The 21,798-nt window shown below is 47.7% G+C and overlaps 1 protein-coding gene across 1 annotated transcript in view; it reads left to right on the top strand.

Annotated features, from left to right (window-relative positions):
- CHAF1A (chromatin assembly factor 1 subunit A) overlaps positions 1–21,798 on the top strand; it is a 616,874-nt gene that overhangs the window by 97,154 nt on the left and 497,922 nt on the right. Inside the window, exons 4-6 of the mRNA XM_069649371.1 lie at positions 1,488–1,529; positions 3,204–3,472; positions 15,223–15,283. Coding sequence (XP_069505472.1) covers positions 1,488–1,529; positions 3,204–3,472; positions 15,223–15,283 — 372 coding nt within the window. The remainder of the gene's footprint in view (positions 1–1,487; positions 1,530–3,203; positions 3,473–15,222; positions 15,284–21,798) is intronic.

Genomic DNA, 21,798 nt, shown 5'->3' with positions numbered 1-21,798 from the left:
AAGCTGGGGCTTCACCCAGAGTACATTCTGGGCCCTTGGTCGATTACTACAACCATTTGATGGGATTTTTAGTGGTCGAACCTTTTGGTTTCAATGGGGGAAGGGTTGGAGCACAAAGGTCTGTTTAAACTGTTTGCATGCAGCTGTGCAAAGGTGCTTGTGAGTGTGGCGTTTGGGGGGGGCGCAAAGGCACAGTTGGTGGGCACAGAGCAACATGATGTAGAGCTGGAGGCTGCACTGGCAGATATTGAGACATTGCCTTTGTTTTTCCTCGGACACTGTTAAGCATTACACGTTTGTTTTTACAGTGGCAATGCTTGCATGTACTGTTGAGACCAACCTCAGTCTTCGCACACCAAAAGTTCTATTTTTGGTTAACTTGTTTGGGTGATGTTTCCCTGTAGAACGGAGTGTGCATTTTAAGTAGTAGCTCTCTGAAATTTATGCTGCAAAATGAATGGTTTCAGCCAATACTTTAAGATTTTGAGTGGTTCGTCACCTTAGAAACTAAAGCATTAGTTCAGGGAGTATTTTTAGTCCTCCACTTTCCACCAGTTATCCAGCTGCTACTTATCTAGACGAGTGGATTAGATTTGTGGTGTGGGGAATGGAATCCCAAGATGGCTGGTTAGGTCTTGCTCCTTCTTTCACCATACTTTGTAACAACCATAGTCTAATTGAGAAGAATTTCTCTGCAATTTGCTCACCTCACTCCTGCCACACTGCATACTAATGTTCAGTGGTATTTCAATCAGGCTTCTCAACCCATGAGCATTTACTTCATGACGAGGCATTATGAACTCCGTGTCTATCCACATCCGTGCCAATTACGATGGGAAATATGTATGTGTAGAGACCATCTGATCAGGGCACATGTGTTGCTTTGTACACAATTTCCATCTAAAGAATTGAGGGATGGAGTGTGGGGGGAGAAAGGTGCAGGGCCTTATCTTGAGCATGAATCTTTGACTTCACCCACACACAGGGGACCCCAATTTTGCAAACACCAGTGTTTAACCTCTAGCCCACTTAATTCCTACTCTTGCAAATGGTGAAGCCCTTTTCCCTGATTTCTAGCCTGAACTTCAGCGTTCTTGTTGCGCAGTCATGCATAACTGTGCTCTTGTTGGCACCATGAGGGGTGGTGGTGGGGGCCCGGAGTTTCCTTTACCTTGTTAGCAAATCGACCCAAGGATCCAGAAGCAGATGGAAAGCATAAACTACCTCCGAGCTACCCACTTCCGTTAGATTCCGAGAAATCACTTTGTCATCGTCACATCAAGGTGGTCTCAATGAAATCAAATCTTGTTTCGGTTTGTTGGTTCTCAAGCTAACTTGTGAATTTTCATGCTTGGCTTGTTTTGGTGCGGGTGTAATGCGTGGTGGAACACTTTGGCTGTTTTATGATAAATGCAGGCTTGCATGGTTGAAAACCTTGTTGCACGAATTGTTCGAACACTAATGGGTATGCATGTTTTTTTTTTTAGATACCTCAGAAAATCAGGCCTTCATCAGAAAAAAGGAAAAAGGTAAGATTTCCTTGAGGTGTAAATTTGATGGTCGGTGATCTAGAAAAGATGTGGGATTGTTACTCAATTTCTTTAAAAAGTAAAGTTGGGAATAAAGTAATTATTTAGGGAGTAAAAAATGTAAATCCAGTTCCCAATAAAAGCGAGTAAAATGGAAGACCAATGTTTTGCAATATTTCTTTGCACCTAGTTATTTATACACATTAAATGTTAGAGATTTAATTCTTACGAGCAGGCAGTAAGTTTCTTCCTGTGGCAGTACTGGCCAAAACACATCCATGGAGCTTTGCGAGTGAGAGTGGGGGCACAAGGTCCAATGTGTAATCCATATTTGTTTTGGGATTATTTTTATTCTTGTTGAATCTATTTTTATGGTTTTAAAGTGGCTGATGCACCCCTTATCTGCAGGGATGGAGATGGTAATTGGCGGCTTGTACTGGAGGCGCAAGTACTTTTACTTTTATTTGGCGTTATGGGACTGGATAATCCCAATTATAAATTCAGGACTTTAAAGTCAGACTGCAAAGAATCAAGACTCAGCTCCTGAATAGAAATGAGCATGTTGGTTAGTATAACTGGCACATATGAACTGCACATAACGGAGCTCATCATGTTTAATGGTCAAGTCTTTGCTTGCTGAAGCAGTATTCCCTATGAATGTGCATTCTCATTTGCGAAGCACAGCTCACTCATGTGAATGGGGGTTTTTGATGTCTTCTATCCCCACACTGGCCTGTATTCTCAATTCCACTCTTTGAAAGCTATGTAACAAATCACTGGGGCCAGACTGCAAATACGTTATTTATAACACGCTTAATACCCAGAGCTTTCTAAACATGGACCTAGGAATCAAACCTGTTTCTCGGTGTCTGTTTTTTTTTTTTCAAGGCGCGCACGTTGCCCCTAAGCTATTTTCCTGAGACAAACTCATTCATTACTGGCACCTGACTTTGAGAATTGATTATTGCATATTGAATTTTGCATGATCGAACTAGACCCCTACTTTTTAAATCCATGACTGCCACGGTGTGTATGGCGAGCACTCTTACATTGGAGCACTTTGACGCATTACAAAATAAATTCCTTTGGATGGTTTATTGCAAAATTTAAAACACAAACCTGCACTGCAAATTTAACAAATGGAAATGTTCAACCAGACGGTTGCATATATTTTTGATTTGAAACCAAGGTGCCTCAATATCCCTTTAGTGAAGGATCAATCTGCTCCTTTCGGGCTTGCTATCAATATTTTCTTTTCCTTTGCTTCCAGTTTGACTTATAGATTGGGCTGAAGCAAATTACTTGATTCCTTTGCTACTTTTTACCTTCTACATCTCAATTTGGAGTATACGATTTTAATGACCGCCTTTGCCTTACCTCCTCTAAGTGGAGGAGCTGGAAATGGGCACTTCTACCATGCCAGCTGACTTGGAATTCCTTCTGTGGTGGAGCTGCCTTGTCTTTAAACTTAGTTCCCTTTATCACCATGACTTGGTGTTGGACTTCCTAATCCAATTCTTAACTGTTGGGTCGGAATGCAAAAACTGCCCTATGCACTTAACCGTTGTACACTAACCACTGAGGGGAGAAGTTATTAATTTGTTTTACTGTGTTGGGTTTCCTATAGTTGGTAAAGTACCATCACCAATTTAAATGTCTTGTTGTTGCAACCAGGAACAAGAAGAAAAGAAGAAGAAACTGCAGGCCGAAAAGGAAGAAAGAGATCGACTGAAAGAGGAGGCAAAGAATGCCAGGGAGCGTGCTAAGGAGGAGGCAAAGAAGAAAAAAGATGAAGAAAAAGAGCTAAAGGATAAAGAGAGGAAAGAGAAGAGGGACAAAGAGGAGCAGGAGAAGAGGGAGAAGAAGGAAAAGGAAGATAAAGATAAAGCAGAGAAGCTGCGTCTGAAAGAGGAGAAACGCAAAGAAAAGCAGGATGCTTTGGAGTATGTTGCTTTTACGATCATTTTGGGTTGGCAGGTCAAAATGTGAATGTGCTTTTTGTTTAGAGTGGCAGAGACTGAGCATTCAGCATGATTTACTGCACTGTTTCCCCCCTCCCCCGGGTATGCTTGATTTAAATGTACGGGAGAAGCCACTGCATGCACTTTCATAAATGCATTTTTTCCCCTCCGTAGTAAATTCCTGGGGCATTGGTGCCTTTTTTTTGTTTAGCGCTGGCACTACTCAGAGGCCTGGAGCGCCTTACGTGGTTGAAATATTGAAAAGATGAAAACGTTTAAAAATTGTGTTCATTGTAGAAGGGCATGGTTGTGTGTGTGGGGAAACCAGTATGTTTTGATGCAATTTCTGAAAATGGTGGAGGATGCAGTGTGTGTGTGTGTGTGTGTGTGTGTGTGTAGGTAGGGTGCTCCACGCCATTGGCTTGTTTTTGTGTGCATGCGAGTTTGCAGAGTGGAGTGGGTAGGTGTTGGCTGGCTTGTCTGCTGTATGTATGGGTTATGGGTTTGAGTTTGTCATAATGTAACATGACGTTTTTAGGTGGATCTGGGTTATTCGCGAGCCAGTGGAGCAGGCCAAGAAAGGTTGAATGTCTGGGTAGCTGGAGGATCAGTCTTGCTGCTGCGATTTGAATGGGGGTGGCAAGGGTGTTAGAGCATTGCCATAGTCCAGTTTAGAGAACCTGTGCTTGGACTGCAGTGCGGACGTCTTCAGGAGCAAGGACTTGTTGGATTGTGTGTAAGGGGTGTAGTTGTAGATTGCATGTTTTGCTTTTGTTCGAAGGTGAAGCCAAGATGGTCTTTCCTGAGGGGATCCATGCTTCCATCATTCCCACTCAAGACTACTCTTCCTTTGAATTCCTGGTCTGCAGGCTCTTTCGGCTGTCGCCTCTTACTCTTGCCACCTTCTATCGGCTGCCGGACCAGGCCACCCTATTCCTTGCGAAATGAGCTGAACTGGCTGCTTCTCTCCTCCCAACAGATCCTAACATTCATCTCGAGTCTCCTGACTCTTCAGGAACTTTCCGCAACCTGACTCACTTTCTTTCCATTCTACCCTCCGATCTGACACACACTGCTAGCCACACCTTGGATGCGCTCATCTCCACACATCCCACTCTCAATTCCTCACTCCTGTGGACTGATCATGCTCTTCTCACTTGAAACTTGCTTCTCCTTTAGCATTGGTACACCCTGCGCCACCACCTGCCTTCAAGGTCATCCGACCCATGCAGTCATTGGCTGCCTTTGCTTCCATCTACACTCCTCCAACTCCTGCAGATGACTTCCACCCTGATACAGCCCTCGCTAACTTTCAGTTTCATCTCCAACACTCCTTGCCCCTGACATGAGGGTCCGACTGAAGCCTGCCAAAAAGTGCAACTCTTTGTACGACTCAGATCTGGCTGACCTTAAAGATAAGTGCAGAGCAGCACAACGGAAATGGGAACCTTCAGATGCACCCTCTGACAAACTGGCCTGCCGTCTTCTTGAAAGCCAATATAGTCTCTGCATCCGCTCTAAGAAGAGTCTAGATTTAAGCCTGCATCTACGCGGTATCTCATAACACGGCTGAACTTTTGAAAGTCTGCAAGGAACTTGCCAACCCTACTGCAGCCACATCCTCTACTGCACCCACCCCGTCAGTTTGCTTGGCCCTGGCTACACGTCACCACCAAAACACAGGAAATCTGTGTCCTCTTCTGCAGCCACTTCTGCTTTCAATCTGTAAACCACAACACCCTGATCACCTGTCTTTGTGATACCCTGGGCATCACAGATCAGGCCCTGCCATGGCTTGCCTCCTTTCTCTCTGAACAGTCTTCCCAGTGGAACTTGCGTTCCTTCTCTCCTCTATCACTCATTACTTGTGTTGTATCTAATCCCCTGGTTCTTCAAGATCTACATGGCACAGGAACTCTACCATTACCTCTAACTTTCAGTGTTATGCAGATGATACACAGCTTTCAGCCTACCCCCGGCTGCTTCCTCGCTCATCCCTGACTGTCCGCAATTCAGTCTTGATGTGCTGCTAACATTCTCTGCCTGAATGCCAGGCTCCTGCTTTCCCACTTTCACACTGGCTGACCTCTCTGGGCCGTCGCCTACCAATGAGGCAAAAAATCTAGGTCATCTTTGACTCCACCCTCCTTCTCACATCTCAGACATCTAAAATCCCACCACCAACTGCACCTCAGAGGTATTCTACCTTTTCACACTTCCCCAGAGGCTCCCCATTTCGAGAGCCCTAGTACTCTCTAGGCTGGACTACTGTAACAGCCTCTCAATCTCCCTCCTCTACAACTCATCCAGAACAGAAGTGCAAGACTTATCCTTGGCCTCAAGCCCAGGGACCGCATCTCTCTGGCGCTGAAATCCCTTCACTGGCTCCCCGTGGCTGCAAGGATTAAGTTCAAGACCCTTGGCATAATCCACAAGGCTTTCTGGTGCCGGGGCCCGCACTCGCAATATCTACAATGCTCTCTTCCTAAATGCTCTCCCTACATAGTCCTCCAACTCTCTGCAATTGATCTTTTTCCAAACAGGTTTGGAGGTAGATTGTTATGCTCTGCAGGTGCCTCCCTCTGGAAACGACCTTCCTGTCTCTCTCCGTCTTGGGCCAGAGCACCTTAAAGTTCCTGGAACTCTGCAAGACCTTCCTCTTCTTCCTCCTTCGTGCTCCCTCTTACCTGCTGAGCTCCAGCCTTCTTTCACTCCACCCTCCTTCCTTACGCTGTTCAGTTTTTGCTGACTGGCTGCCTGGTCACCTACAGGTCCCAGGCTCCCCTGCCAGTATTTTTGCGCTTGCCCTTGGGCCGCTCTACTATGTTCAGCATTACTGCACTTCCTTATGCTCCATGAGCGTGGCAACCTCTCTGCACTTAACACAGGGCTCTGTTGGACAGGACATGCTCGTCCATCTGTATGTATGCACTCATTACCTGAATGTTCTAGGACTAAGTTAATTTGTCCTGTTCCCCCCCCCCCCCCCCCCCCCCCAAGCTTGGTTGCGACTAACACTTCATGCACTTGCACTAGGAGAAGTGCCGTTGGGCCTAGTATACTAGTTTTCTGTTCGATCATTCAGAAACTCAAGGCCTAAAGAATGATTACTGTATTCCCTTGCTCCCTCCTGCCTTGAAACGCTTTGAAGCACTGCACCTGTGTATAAGCGCTGTATAAATGCATAATTACAAGGAATTTAACAGGTGTGCAGAGGGATGTGGGTCGTACATGGCAAGATCTTGTATCCTGGGGGTGAAGTTGTGTTTGTGCCTCAGGGGGAGGGTCATATGAAGAGATATTGGAAGATTTGAGATTGAGGAAGTGGGTGGTCATACAGTGGTGGTGATGGAGACTGGTTTTGAGGGTGTGGAGTTGGGAAGGTGATCATTTGGAAGTAGATTTGTCATCTGTTGGTGGAAATGTACTGTCTTTGGAAAGGGTGTTCAAGGGATTCAACATATAGGTTGAAGAGTGGAGATGGGTAGGAGCCTTGCGGGCCCCCATACTTGACAGCGCTGGCGTCTGATGGGGAGCTATGGAGACCAAGTTTATCGTCAGTGAGAAAGGAGGTGAACCAGGAGTATGGTGCCAGCGATTCATCCTGTGGGCTAGAATGTCTAGTACAATGGTGTGGTCGATGTTGACAAAGCCTGCAGAGACGCTGAGGGAGTAAGAGTAGTGCTGTGTCCGTTGTCATGTTACAATGGACAGGTAGCCTGCCCTCATTGTGAAGGGATGGCTCACGTGTGGGCCAGGACAGCGGGAAGTGACGTTGGGTTAGGGAAGGGTGGGACGAAAGGGGAACAGCAGTTGATGTTACAGGTGTGCAATAAAGCAGCTTATAGCTGCACTGGCCCATGTCTGTGTAATTCTTTGAAGGCCCAAACCCTGTGGGGTCTTCTGGGTTTGGGTGGGCTTTAGATGCCTCATTGGCGACGAGGATACCAAGCGAGGCCCAAGATGCAGCTGACATCGAGCGAAAGGTGGAATACTCACCCGGCTGACATGCCCTGCCAGCTGAGGCTGGCCATGGAGTGCCCAATTAATGAACACGGTTTAAGAGGCTGACTGTTAACCTCGGGAGGGGTGTATAAGGAGGGTGCCGTTGGGCGCTGTCAATGTACCTCCAAATAGGTTTCCCATAGAACTTCCAGCCTGCCATAATAAGCATACAAGGTACACAGCAAAGGGGACACACCAGGCCCCACAGTCAGAAGGCGCTGAAGGGCTGACATGGGATGCTTTCCCACCTCTGGGAGAGTAAAGGAAACCGGCACAAGAGTACCTCACACAGAAGGAAGGGGAGCATGAGTGCATTGGACCCTCGCAGAGGACCCCCGCGAGAAATAAGGTTTACTGCGCACATGTCGGTACACAAAGTCGCCGCCTCATCAGGAGATGGGGCCTCAGGTGGTGGACCACAAGTACTGCACCTGGTGCACACGTTTGACCTGCAGGATACTAGTAACCGAAGGCCACAGTGGGCAATATGGCTACAGGATTTCAAATTCTACCTAGGGGCTGTAGGGCTCACCGACTATGCACAGCTAAATAATACATTGGCTGCAAGTCCAACTGCCATGGACGGACATCACTGGAGAACTACTTAACCTCAAAACAGCCTCTTTCCTGGATCTTCACATGAAACTATCTGACTACTTCACGACCACACCAACATTGATTATGAGAGACCCATCTTTCATACAACGCGCCAGGACAAAAGAGAATCCTTTGACAACTTCGTTATGAGACTACGGATAAAGCTGAAACAATGCGAGTTCCAATGGTACTCCAACAAGGTGGCATTGCGATTCCAAAGTCATTGCTGGATGTGACTCAAGCATTCAGGAAAAAGCTACTACAGGCCCTGCGCACGTGAAGACCACAGGTCATACGAAGGGTGTACTGGGGACTGCAGGCGATGCGTCCGATACATTGAAATGAGATCACCCTCCAATAGTGACTCATCAGTGGACGACCAACGAAAGAAGGGATATGTCTGGTCGCTGAATAACTCCATGGTGAGACCTAGCCGGACCCTCCTACTGCATGTCAACGGCACCCCTCTAGAATTCTTTATAGACACAGCACCAGTTACATTATAAGCGAGGAGGCGCACAAAGCGTTCCCAAAACCCCAAAGCTCAAACTATCCACCATCAACCTTTATCCGTATGGATTGACCTCCCTGCTACCATGCAACAAGGTCATTACGGCCACATGCACTCACAATCACATGAGGCGAGGATACAACTACATGTACTCGGGACTGAAGTAAATAACGGCTGCATTTGCGGTTTCAAAACCAGTGCATATGAGCCTCGTGCAAATCTTATATCAACTCATGGCCCACAAATGCATCGAGGGCGGAAGGCCTTCCCAAAACTATTTCGAGGACTAAGGAAATTCAAAAATCGCAAGATCCAATTGCACATAAACCCTGAAGTCAAGCCGCCCAGCACTACAGACCAATCGATAAACAAAGGCAGGTTGAAGAAAAGATCGACAAGCTGCTAAACATGTAATTGAACTAGCGACCGGACCCACACCCTGGGTATCACAGATAATACCCATTAGAAAAGTTTCCCATGTATGTGTAATTTCCCCCCAGTTGTGAACCCCCAACTTTTTGCTGTTGTCTGACAAGCCTTGTCTGACTTTTTCCAGTGGCGCACAGCCCTCTGCTGCACTGGGCTGGGTTTTTGCTCACTTTGTCTTTAAGGACATGTCAGTTTCCCCATAACAGTCAGTACTGGGAGACTTTGTTTCCGTTAGTCCTTTCCTATGTTGCAACCTTTCTGCAACATGTTACAAGTGCACAAAGTACCTTAGAGGACAGTGCGCTTGGGTCTTTCTTTCGTTTCCAAAGGCCCTAGACTCCCTCAAAGGATTTTTTGGTAGATGTACAGTTGTGCCTTGGGCAGGGCTGGTGGCAGCTTTTACTTTCACATATTTGTAACCCTTTCTTGCCATGCAAACTGAGTTTACCGCGGTTGGCACAGGAAGGTGGCCTGGCTCCAAAATGGCCATGGCACGAGGTTCTTTGTCCTGTTCTTTGTCCATCTTGTCCCTTTGCCGTCCCCAGGTCGAGCAGACCCAGAGTAGGTCTTTTTTGGTCATGCATTCTCCCGCAAAATACCAAGCTTTTGCGGGCTTCTGCATGCTTTGTCTGTTGCACTTCCAGGATGTGGGCTGGACTGTCTAGTTCCAATAAACATCCTGGGTGCCAGACTGTCTGGTTTGCTGGGACCACTGTGGCCCGTGATTGGTCCGCGTCTGGTGTGTTTGTGAGCAGTTCTCCCATTGGGTCCTCTTCGTTTTGGTGCAAAGGAGATGCTGGATAAGAGAAGGCTCTAATCACCCTTACCAGGTCGATCTCTTGAGGTCTCGCTGTAACCTAGGATAGGATCCAAGCATCCTGAAACTAAGAAGCAGAGTCCAGGAACCACTGGTGACCTACTGGAAGGTTTGGCACCCTGAGCCTACTATCGTCCCACAGGACCCCTTTGTATCTGATCGAACTGGGTCTGCAAAGGCGCTTTGACCCATTTGAATAGTGGGAACAACTATTCATGGCACCTTCATCTTAACCTGCAAGCGAGCCTCTTCGGAAGTGTTCCTGGGCCAACCAGCGAACTGACAAGCTTGCGCAGGACCTTTGCTATGAAACCGCTGCTGTTTCGTGTTGGCACTTGGTAGATTGTAAGCATTGGTTTCATAAACCTGGGCACCCTAGCTCTGGAATTAGAGTACGCCTGAACCAGAGTGCACGCCGTGTCGTCAAGCTGTGGTGAGGAACTTCGCAGGTGCCTTGCTGCTGTGCCCTGAATCCTGCTGCAGTGAAACTGGCCTGATCCCTTCACCAGCAGGGGAGAAATCGCTACTGTCCTGCACGGAATCATCGCTGTAACTCAGCCGCATAATTGCCGCATTTGAACCTGCAACCAAAGTGGACTCAACTGCCGAAGTTTGGTCTGAGGTGTGCCTTGGGTCGGTGAGTACTTGCAACACTTACGGTGACCCCTAGCGTATTCATCCATTTTTACACACGAGTGTCCACTGAGGGCCACTCCTTTCCACTGGTAGACTGTGCTAACGTCCTATTCCTTGGGACGTCCTTTCATCGTCTGCAATTCTATCCCCTGACATTTCAATGTGAACATTCTAACAAGCGCTCATTGAATCTTTTGGGGGGGGAGGGTAGGGTAGGTAAGGGGTTGGGGTGGTAGGGAATAGCTACACATAGGTGGAGGGAGGGGGGGCCAAAAAAAGTGAATGCTTTCGTTAGAATGTTCATGTTGAAATGGCAGGTGATGAAAGAACATGGAACCCTATTCCCAACTCCAGGAACCTGTTCTGCCCTCTTGCGGAGACCCTCCTGGAATAGTTGAGCATATTCTTCATCACTTCACCCACCTTCCTGAGTTGCTACAGCCCCTGTTTTTGCTCTACTGCACCATTGCATGCACCTGTATACAAAAGTACTTTTGAGCATTAGGCTCCACTCTTCGTAATGGACTGTCTCTTATGGATTGAAGAACTGTCTAAAGTCTATTTGCACTGTTTGCTTCCTTTCATAGTTTGTGGGCCCATTCTGTGCACTATTCCTTTAGGCCACCTGGTAACTGTGTTTCAGAGTAGTGTTTTATTGGTTTGAAAAGTTAGTTATTTGCTTTGTTTGTTTTTAAAGGCCTTGAATAAATGTATATGTATTTTTGATTAATACACCTGACTGGGAATGATTTGTAGTGCCCTTTGCTGTGTTTGCGCATTGAGGTCTTTCAGTCACCCTCACCCTTCCTGAGACCTAGTCTTAACCGCTGCCAATGGTACCTTGATTGGTCTGGCTTGTCCAGAAGTTTGCCCTGTTCCAAGAAACTAGGGTGGCCTTCTGAACCTCTGCCCACCAGGTCAGAGTTCAGGAATCCATCTTAAAAGTACCTGTCCCAATGAAATTGGTGTATGTGTGGACATGAGGTGGGTGAACAAAGCAAATGAGCGTGAAAGACACCAGGCACCAAGGATAACAGACATGATCCACTTACTGCCTCATGTGATTTCTCAAAGCTAGACCTCACAAAAGGCTACCACCAACTTGTGATCACCCCGAGTCCCGATAATATCACCTTTGGAACCCACATGGGTCTTTTACTACACAAGCGACTCCGTTTTTCAAGATGAAATCCACAAAGTCATAAGACTTGTTCCCCACTTCCTCAACTAATGGATGATGTCCTAGTATTCGGCAAGACCAAAGAACACGTCGCTGCACTTCAGAGTGTGCCCAGCACTCAAAGCTGCAGGTCTAACACTCAACAAAAGTAAATGCGAATTTCAGAGGGGCTCACTCAGATTCTTTGGGCACATATATTCTCAGAGAAGGGGATGCGACGTGACCTAGAGAAGGTGGCAGAACTGAAGACCGCCCGGCCGCCACAGAACCTGTCTGAACTTATATCGTTCCTGGGGCTGGCGACCTACTGTTCAAGGTTCCTCCTTGACTATGCTACATTCAGCTCCCTCTCGGCATACTCATAAAGATGGACCAGCCTTTCGAGTGGCCGACAGACTATTGGCACGCCTTCGAGACTATCCGCAATAACCGATCCAAAGCTGAAGAGGTCATACTTCAATGCAGAAAGAAAGATGGAAGTAATAGTTGACGCCAGCCCAGTCGTCCTAGGAACCATACTAAAGCCACGGGACCCCACAGACTTCAGACGTTCATTGTAGCATACACAAGCAGGAGTCTCACCCACTCGGACAGGCATTCTCCCAGGCAGAGAGAAAGCCTGGCCGTTGTCTGGGGCTGCAAATATTTTCATCTCTTCCTATACGGCAAGGCTTTTACTGTCCGACCACCAAGCCCTCCTGACAATCTTTGGCGACCCAAAAGCACAAATGCCCCCCAGAATGGCACAATGGGGCCTAAGGCTTCAGGACTATAAATTCAACATCCATCGGCCGGGCAAAGACAACCTGGCCGACCCATTGAGACCCCACAGGGCTGGCACAGGCAAGCCTCATTGCTGATGTGAACATTAACTACGTGATACACCACCTACAACCCTTGCCCATGGACTGGACCACCCTCCTGGAGTGCGAACGAGACCCTGCCCTCGGCATCATAGCTCACCATCAAAACCGGGAAGATGAAACGTGTAAAGAATTGAGCAAAAGGAGAATCGGTGCACGCAAACTAGGATATAGGATGCTTGGAACTAGTTGAGGACTAGTTAACGCTCATTGAAGACCACATCATGAAGGGGTGCAAGGTGGTACTGCTGCAAGCGCTCAGAGCAATCATGCTAGCTCACGAGGGCCACTGGGAGTTAGTCTCCACGAAACACCTCCTGAGGCAGAAGATATTGTCTCCTAAACTGGATTCTATGGTAGACTCCATAAGTCAATGTAACGTCTGCAGTCAAGTGGCCCAGCCCCCTCACCCCAGCCTGCTGCAAATGTCACCCTTCCAGAAGCGGTATGGGAGGATCTGCCTGTGGACGATTTGGGCTCACTGAGAAATGGAGCGTACGCGATAGTGCTGATCCATGACTCATGTTTTCCAGACGCTCAGTTGATAGATTCCACCTCAGTGACCTGCGTCATACCAGCCCTTGACTGCATGCTCTCAACAAATGGGATCCCAAACAGCCCACCCTTCACTAGCCAGGACTTCGCAAACTGCACAATACATGGGATTCCAATACGGAGGATAATGCTACGATGGCCTTAAGCCAATGGCATCTGTGAAGTTTATGGCCAACGTCGAAACATGGCAGGTGACTAATGTCCTCAACAAGCCATTCGAGCAAGCCCTACATCAACTCCTGTGTGAATACCAACCCCACACACAGCACCACAGGGTGTCTTCCCAGCTGACATGTTACACAGAACTGTGCAAACCAGGCTACCGGAAGGAGATGCACAGTGAGCTTCAAGCTCACTGGCACAAGCCAGGAGCCGAGACCAAGAGGAGAAAAGGAAGATGAAAGACCAAGCAGAATCCCGTTGAGGAGCATTTTTGTGGGCTTAACCAGTTTACCCCATGCCAGTGAAAAAAGTATCCTTCTCGGGAGAGCTGATTAGCTACAGGACCAGGGTCCTGGCACCTGGGGAAGGTACTCTGAGCAGTGTGAGTTACAGAAACCGTCCATGGATGTTGTGCACAGGAGTTTCCATATCGTGATTCGGTCCTGCTGTCAGGGACTCCTGATCACCCATGACCCTGCCTGTACCCTAAAAGTAACACAATTATGAAGAGGACAGCAGGAACGGCCATGCACAGGACGGAGAACACATCAGCAACTGTACAAGCATCAAGCGCCCATGTCACTGGTCCTCCCAGGAAAGCTAGAAGTAATGGCCTTGGAAGGTTTTCCACCATATGGGAGATGATTGATGCGCAGGACGAAAAAGAGCCAATGTGGCCAAACGGCATCCTCTCTAGCAGCCCTTTTTCAGAAACTGTCTTGAGGAATGGTTAGGCTCTTCCTTTACTACATTTGTATTGCGGGGCAATGAACCCTTGGGCATGATGGCACAGACAAGACAAAAACGAGAAACAAAGTCAGCAAGCCAAGGATGTCGAGAGCTACAACTCGAGGGAGCTTTAGTAAAAAAGCCAGGTTTTTAGCTTTCTTTTGTGGGCCTCAAGTGCCGTTTCACATGTGCTTTCCAAATCTGAAGACTGCCTCCAGGGGTGGGTCTAAGGGAGAGCTGTCTGTTGGCTCTGGGGCAACCCAAAATGACGAACACTAAAGTGACAGTAAATTTAAATGGCTTTAATCTTAGGGAGCATTCCCAGCCTGATGACTGGGACTATTCAAACCGCATGTGAATCTATGAAGGATACCAATGCTAGAGAATGGGAGTTGCAGATCAGTAACCTATTCCTTATGTTGGAAATTGTACCAAACAAATGGTCAGATCACCTGTGGTCTGAAGTGCAGTTAAATCTGTACCAGGGAAGGGAGGTGGCAGTTCAAGAGATGTTGCTGAAGTTGGAGATGTTGGTGAAAGATCAGGTATTCAGGGAGGTCTTTTAGGACGAAGTGGAAGTTAGTTGCATTGGGACAAATGACACTGAGATTCTGCTCATGGAATGGGGCTCTGTGAAAGCTGTATTTAGATGACTCCTTGAAGGGGCAAAAAAAGGATAAAGTTGAGGTGGGATAGGGAATCGATGTTTACAAAGGCTATCTAGAAGACCCAAACTGAGTTACCCCCGGCAGAGTCCGAACATGAGGTTAAAGTGAGTAGTAAAGACTTAAGGGGGGACATTTGGTGCATTAGATGAGGAAACCTACTATGAGTTGGCTTTTCTCTAGCAGTAACGTAATGAGAAGAAAAAGAAGACTCCTTGTCCAGAGAACAAAGGGCTGCAAGGAGGATAGCTGAGCTGGTGGATGATTGGGACGAGGAAGGAGGGATCCAGAGATGGCTGAGCTTTTTGCGAATTACTTTAAAAAAGTTGACCAAGTCCAAACCCAGAAGGTTTGTGGCGTTCTGCCTAAGCTCGTAGATTACGTAAAATCACTGAAGAGCGGTTATGAGACTTGGAGTACTATAGTGCAGAAGCTGAAGTTAAGCGGGTGATGCAAGGAATGAAATATGCAAAGGCATTGGGTAGAGGACTAGCCCAGTAACCAAAGGGGTAAATGTACATGCTGTGTTGGTGATGAACACTGTGGATAACTTTCCATTTGCTAATATTAACTTTGTTTTCAGGGCTAAGCTAGAAGAAAAAAGGAAAAAAGAGGAGGAGAAAAGAGTCAAGGATGAAGAGAAGGTAAGATTTGTGTGCTTTTTTTTCAGTACCTCTTTTGTACCAGATTAAGTGATTTTGCACATCGGGGAGGGATTAGGAGGTGGGCTCTTTGGTTAGAGGTGCACAGTGAGCTGTGATTTCTTATTCTGTGTCTGTAGGGGGTGGGTTTTGGGAGGTCAATTTATTTTGGTGAACTGGAGCAACACTAATGGCTAACCCAATCAAGGTAGTGTAGCAGAGCAGTAAGGCTTGTGAGGGTGGTCTAAGGCTACAATGACACACATCACTCCAATAATTACTTTTAGAAGATGCACACCAATATACAATTATCTGGCCTTTCTGAGTACACACAAATTTTAACTTCCATGTAAGTATTATCTTAAAACTACTAAAATATACATACATGTTAACCATTGGGGGCTCTGCTAACAACACCATCACTTTACCTTTAGAAACCATTCTACATTAGTTGGCAAAGTCAAGAATTGGTGTAAATAACTGTGGGTAAATAACTGGTGAAGCTTGTGATAAACAGTAATTTGGATCCGGTATGCATGGGTAAGTAAAATAAATGGAACACCCACATATAAACCTTAGACAAGATCCCTAGTTCGAAGGGATTGTGTTCTCCGACGTATTCCTTATCTTTGATAGATCATCTCCCAGCTTGCTGGCCTTGGAAACATTTTTTCAGTAGAGGGCGCTGCGCGTCGATGTCCCTCAAGCCGATGTCCCTCGACGGCCTCCGTATCTGCGTCACCACGCGTTTAAATACTCACTCAGCGTCCGTTGCTCAGTTCTGTGTTTCCGCGCTTCGTGGGACCTCGGAATATCGTTGCTCAGTTCTTCAGTCAAATCGATATATTCCTCGTGAATACCGACTCGTACTCGATGGCTTTCTCACCCGAACCAACGACTCCACGGTCCGGCTTAAAACAAATGTCGAGACTGTGGAAAGAAAATGTCGTTGACGGATCCTCACAGGATCTGTTTGTGGTGCCTGGGAATCGAGCACCATTGTTCGGAGTGCGAGGACTGCATGTCCATGACCGCGAAAGCCTTGAGGGAGCGTAAGGGGAAGCTTGAGAGAGGTAAGGCAGTTAAAACTTCTTCGAAGGTTTCCTCGGCGGAGTCAAAACATTTGTCTCCTCGCCATCGCAAGACATTCTCGTTCTAGGTCTCGAAGCAGTTCCCATCACTCTTCGAGATCTAAGCATTCAAAAGAGACGTCGAAGATCCTCTTCGTCTTCCGTTTCCCCAAAAAGGGGTCTCCTGCCCCACAAAAAATAGCTATCATGCTGAGTGGGAGGAATTCAGGAAAAAGATGCTAAGCGTCTTCAAGAAAGCGGCCTTGACCCCCTCGAAGACTGCTGAGGGTGATACCCTGGGTGAAAGACCCGAAAAATCAAAAAGCCGAGTCGCAGTACCCAGTGAAAGAAGCCACTCGAGCGTCACAAACCCTCGAGTAAAGGCAGAGTTGCGTCTTTGCCGTCGTCTAAGATCCCTTCGACTCATAGATCGGCGGCGTTGACGCCGCTATCGAAGGGTTCTTCGACCCACAGGTCAGTCGAGGCGACGCCGTCTTCGACGCCGAGAAAGGATAAACCCACGGCCACCTCACAGCCAGTGGCCATACCCAGAGCCTCGAGCATGAGAATGTCGTCAACAACCTTGAGTAGAATCCTGATCCACTCGAATTCATCGAGGCCTCTACCACCTTTCTCAATGACTTCGAAGCCTTTAACGTCCACGTCGACATCGTCCACATTTTCTCCAATCATGATACATTTGGCTCCTTCTGCTCTGGAAATGGGTTTTATACCATTTTCAAGACCTGATCACTCCAGGGTCTTATCTTCTATTTATGAGGAAGGGGAGGATTCGGATCAAAGACCTTTTGCGTTGCAGGGATCTGCAACTCCTGCACCAGGGAAATTAACCTCTGAGGAAGGTAGGTTGAAAGATCTCCATGAAACCCTACAGGAAGCAAGTGGGTTGGCCACTTCCCCAGAAGTGGAATTTGCCACACCAGACCCAGGGAACGTGCTGAAACCCCTTATAGAACCTTGATGGCAAGGATAAGAGTTTATGGGATGGTCCACAACCTCACCTGCTTTTCAGCAAGACGACCTCCGACATCTTGGTCAAAGGTCCACAGGAGGATCCTGTGGTGCCATTTCATGCGGCATTACAAAGGAGAATATTGGCAAACTGGGAAACACCTGAGGTAATCCCGGCAGTTAACAAAAAATTATCAGCTAAATATCTGGTGTCTTCTGCTGACCCTGAATATTTATCCAAACACCCAACTCCGGAGAGTCTGGTTGTTCAGGCTGCTACTTCAGCAGGTAGTAAATCGGCTTACCCTACTGTTCCACAGGACAGGGATGATAAGAGATGACTCTATGGCCAAAAGTCTTTTCCGCATGTAGTATGGCGTTGAAATCCATCAATGCTACTTGTACCCTCGCAAGGTTCAGCCACACACTTTGGGAGTGTGCTTCATCAGCGGCTGACTGCCTCCCGGAGGGGGGAGAAAGGGAAGCGTTTCGCAACATCATTAAGGATGCAATGTGCGAATCCCTTCAGACTGGCATCGATTCTGCTGACAGTATCAGCAGGGCCATGGCGGCAAGTACAACAACCAGGAGATTTGCTTGGTTGCGAAGTCTGGCTTTTCTCCAGATGTGCAAAGCAGACTCTTGAATATGCCCTTTGACGGCTCTTCATTGTTTGGTAAGAAGGCGGATGACAGTTTAGAAAAATTACAAACATCAAAGGCAGCAGCAAAATCCTTAGGAGCTGCAATCCGTCAGACACCATATCGCCCCTCAGGAACCTCTTGGAGAGGTAAGTCCTTTTGCTTCTATTCTGCTTTCGGAAAGGGCAGAGGCCAGCCGGTTCAAAGGGGTCAGAAGAAATTGACCCGAGGTGGACGGGGTAAAAACACAAAAGCCGCAGCAGGTGCCTCTTTACCCTTGGCATCCCCCCCCTACTTTCTCATACCGAAGAAAGACGGAGGACTGAGACCTGAGACTAAGAGAATATAACAAGGTCCTCAGGAAGGACAAGTTCAAGATGGTAACTCTCTCTCAGATCCTTCAGGCCCTCCAGCTCCAGGACTGGCTGTTAACGCCTGAGAATGAGATCTCTTCAGTGGGCACTGAGAACTCGGTCGCAATTCTCAGGGAGAATGACAGACCTCCTTCATATTCCGGACAAGGTGGCTTGAGACCTTCAATGGTGCGCCTGCCAGAAAAACATGTTGAAGGGGGAACTGTTTTGGCAACCATGGCTGGAGATAACAGTAGTCACAGATGCCTCACTCGCGGGGTGGGGAGCCCATACCAACGACTTGACCATCAGCGGTCGTTGGTCTCCATCGGAGTCCAGACTACATATCTGTCATGATCACTGTTTCCAAGGAGCCAGGACCAGCCCAACGCCCTTGGAAGCAGGCCCATAATCCTAGGCACCAGCCGGTCCCTACTGGGACCTTTTGGACCCTGTCCTGGCACCGGTGGCACCAGGCTCATCAAAACCATTGGTCCCGGCACTGGAAGCACCGGGCTCATAATTGGTGTGAAAGTGCTTGGGTGGACTTACCTGCAGCAGACCATGCTGCTTACTTACCAGCCACTTAGAAGCCCTCTGTGATCAGGAACTACTTTCTTACCTGGGTGGGGCAGCTCCACTCCCTGGATACAGCATTGGAACTCTTCTGGAAACGAACTCTTTTCTTACCTAGGCGGGGCCGTGGAAGAAGACGCCTCATCACTCCAAGGCTATTTAAACCACACCCGATAGATCAAACGTGCTTCGCGTTATTCTGCAGCAGAACGCTCACCGAGTCTGTTCCAGCCTTTCTTCTTTTGATCCTGAACCTGCAAGAATTATACTTAACATTCCTGTATCCAGTCAACATTAGCACCTGCAAAAGACAAGAAACAACAGGTTAGCAAGACTAACTTTACACGCAGTGCTTACTCACCTGATCCATCGGCAGCTGCCGTGTCTCACGCTGCACCTTCGCCTGCAAAGACAACAGCATTGTTACACTTACCGGCACGCTGTGAATTCCGGATTTCTTCATTCTGCATCGTCGCCTGTAAAGACAAAGAAAAAGACATTAAGCAGGTATTTACTCACGCCCATCACGCTCGTCGCAATAAAACGCCTGCGAATACTCTGGCGTCTCTTTAACACGAACTAAGCTGCAAGGAAAGAGACAGTTGGAGCGCTTGCCATACTTACGAATTTCCAGGCGCTTCACTCCATCTTCCATCTCAAGAGTCCTGCAATACATAAGGGAAAAGCATTATACAGAGTCTTCAATATTAACGTGCCACGCATTTAAAGACTATAAAGACAAAATGTGCCCAGAAACTTACTGCTCGTGCAGATAACGGTAACCATGCTCTGAAGTAAAGAGGTCAATGTTTCACCAGTGAAGGAACTGGCAACGGCACCCTGCACTAGACGCAGATGGAGAGCCCAGCATTCACCTATCTAAGGTGAGCACGTTGACCTGGGGGGGGGTCTCTACAGAAAAGCTGGGAAGAGAGAGAGAGGGACATTAAACAACCCAGACCTTTAACCCCCATATTCTTTCACCTGCAGAAACCTCACCCTTCGAGTTCGACACACAGTGCGAAGAGGTTCGACCCCAGAAGCCAATCGAGTCCTGCACATCACTTTTCGAGTCAGACACCTTCCTGCCAAGACCCGCGCCTCCGTGGGAATCAGGTGAGTGTTACAATATCAACCTGTTAGAGCTGAGAGCAATCAGACTAGCGTTGAAAGCTTTACTACCATCTGTACAGGGGGAAAATGTCCTGATGACGGACAACACAGTGGCCATGCACTACCTCAACATAAGAGGAGGCATAGGATCACTGCCACTGTGCAGAGAGGCAATGCAGCTCTGGTTTTGGGCAATTCAAGAAGGAATCTCTATCGGCAATTCGCCTAGCCGGAGAGAAGAACTTGACGGCGGATGCTCTGAGCAGGCAGGGCAGTCTCCCACGAGTGGGAACTAGCTCAGGAAGTCCTTCAGGAGATATTCGCCCTTTGGGGAACCCCTCAAGTGGATCTGGTTGCCACCAGTACCAACAGGAAGTGTGATCTCTTTTGTTCAAGGGAATTTCCCCCGAGAGGAGCTCTAGGGGAAGCGTTTGTAGTGGACTGGGAGTTTCCACTCCTGTACGCATTTCCACCAGTCCCTGTCAGTCCTCAAATGATCAGGAGGTTGAGAAGATTCCGGAGAACCATGATCCTAATTGCCCCAGACTGGGCCAGGAGAACGTGGTACCCAGACCTTCTGGACATGTCCATCTGCCCTCCAATTCATCTTCCACTCAAGGAGAATCTTCTCTCACAGAAGGGAGGTCAGGTTCTCCATCCAGACAACAGAACCCTCAACCTTCATGCCTGGCTTCTGAAAGGTTGAGATACAAGGATTGGGACCTCCCTGATGACGTCATGGAAGTGTTGCTTTCGGCCAGAAGGCCAGCAACAAAGTCTTTTTACCGCTGCCGTTGGAACAAATTTTGCAGCTGGTGTAGAGAAGAGAATATCGACCCCTTTTCATGTGGTACACCAACAGGGTTATCCTTTCTACTCTACTTGGCAAATTCAGGCCTTCAAGTTGGCACTATCAAGGGCTATCTCGCAGCGCTATCGATCTCCAAGCGCACTGCGGAGGAGCCTTCGTATTTCAAATTACCCTTAGTAATACAATTTCTAAAGGGATTAACTAATGTCTACCCTCCAAGACCTTTCCAGGTTCCTTTATGGGACTTAAATTTGTCTTCAATTTCCTGATGGGTACTCCTTTCGAACCACTCTACTCTTGTTCGCTAAGATTTCTCACCTTTAAAACTGTCTTATTAGTGGCTTTAACATCTGCTAGAAGGGTGAGCGAATTACAAGCTCTATCTTGTAAACCCCCTCATACAATTTTTCATAAAGACAAGGTTGTCCTACAGGTGAAGCCTAATTTCCTCCCAAAGGTGGTTTCTGAATTCCACATCACTCAGAAAATTACTTGACCTTCATTCTATCCGCCTCCCCATCTGGGGAAAGGGGAAGAAAGGCTACATAGGCTGGACCCAAGGCGGGCTTTAAGCTTTTACATCAGCAGACTTGCTAGGATTAGGCAAGCAGACCAACTGTTCGTGGGTTACTCAGGGCACAAGTTGGGACTACCGATAACAAAACAAACCATTTCCAAATGGATTATTTTGGCCATGCTGGAATGTTACAAACTAGCAGGGGAAAAAGCCTCCTCAAAATCTTAGGGCTCATTCAACCAGGGGTATGGCAGCCTCCTCGGCACTGAGCAACGGACGCTGCGTGAGTCTATTTATACGCGTGGTGACGCTGATACGGAGGCCATCGAGGGACATCTGCTCGAGGGACGTTGCAGCGCCCTCTACTGAAAAAAGAATTCTGAGGCCAGCAAGCTGGGAGATGATCTATCAAAGATGAGGAATATGTTGGAGGAACATCCCATCGAAAGAACGTTGCAAGGTAAG

This window comes from Ambystoma mexicanum, chromosome 1p (genome assembly GCF_040938575.1).
Source record: "Ambystoma mexicanum isolate Mex_15411 chromosome 1p, UKY_AmexF1_1, whole genome shotgun sequence".
In the NCBI taxonomy this organism is placed as follows: Eukaryota; Metazoa; Chordata; class Amphibia; order Caudata; family Ambystomatidae; genus Ambystoma; species Ambystoma mexicanum.
This window is presented reverse-complemented; position numbering and strand designations above follow the sequence as displayed.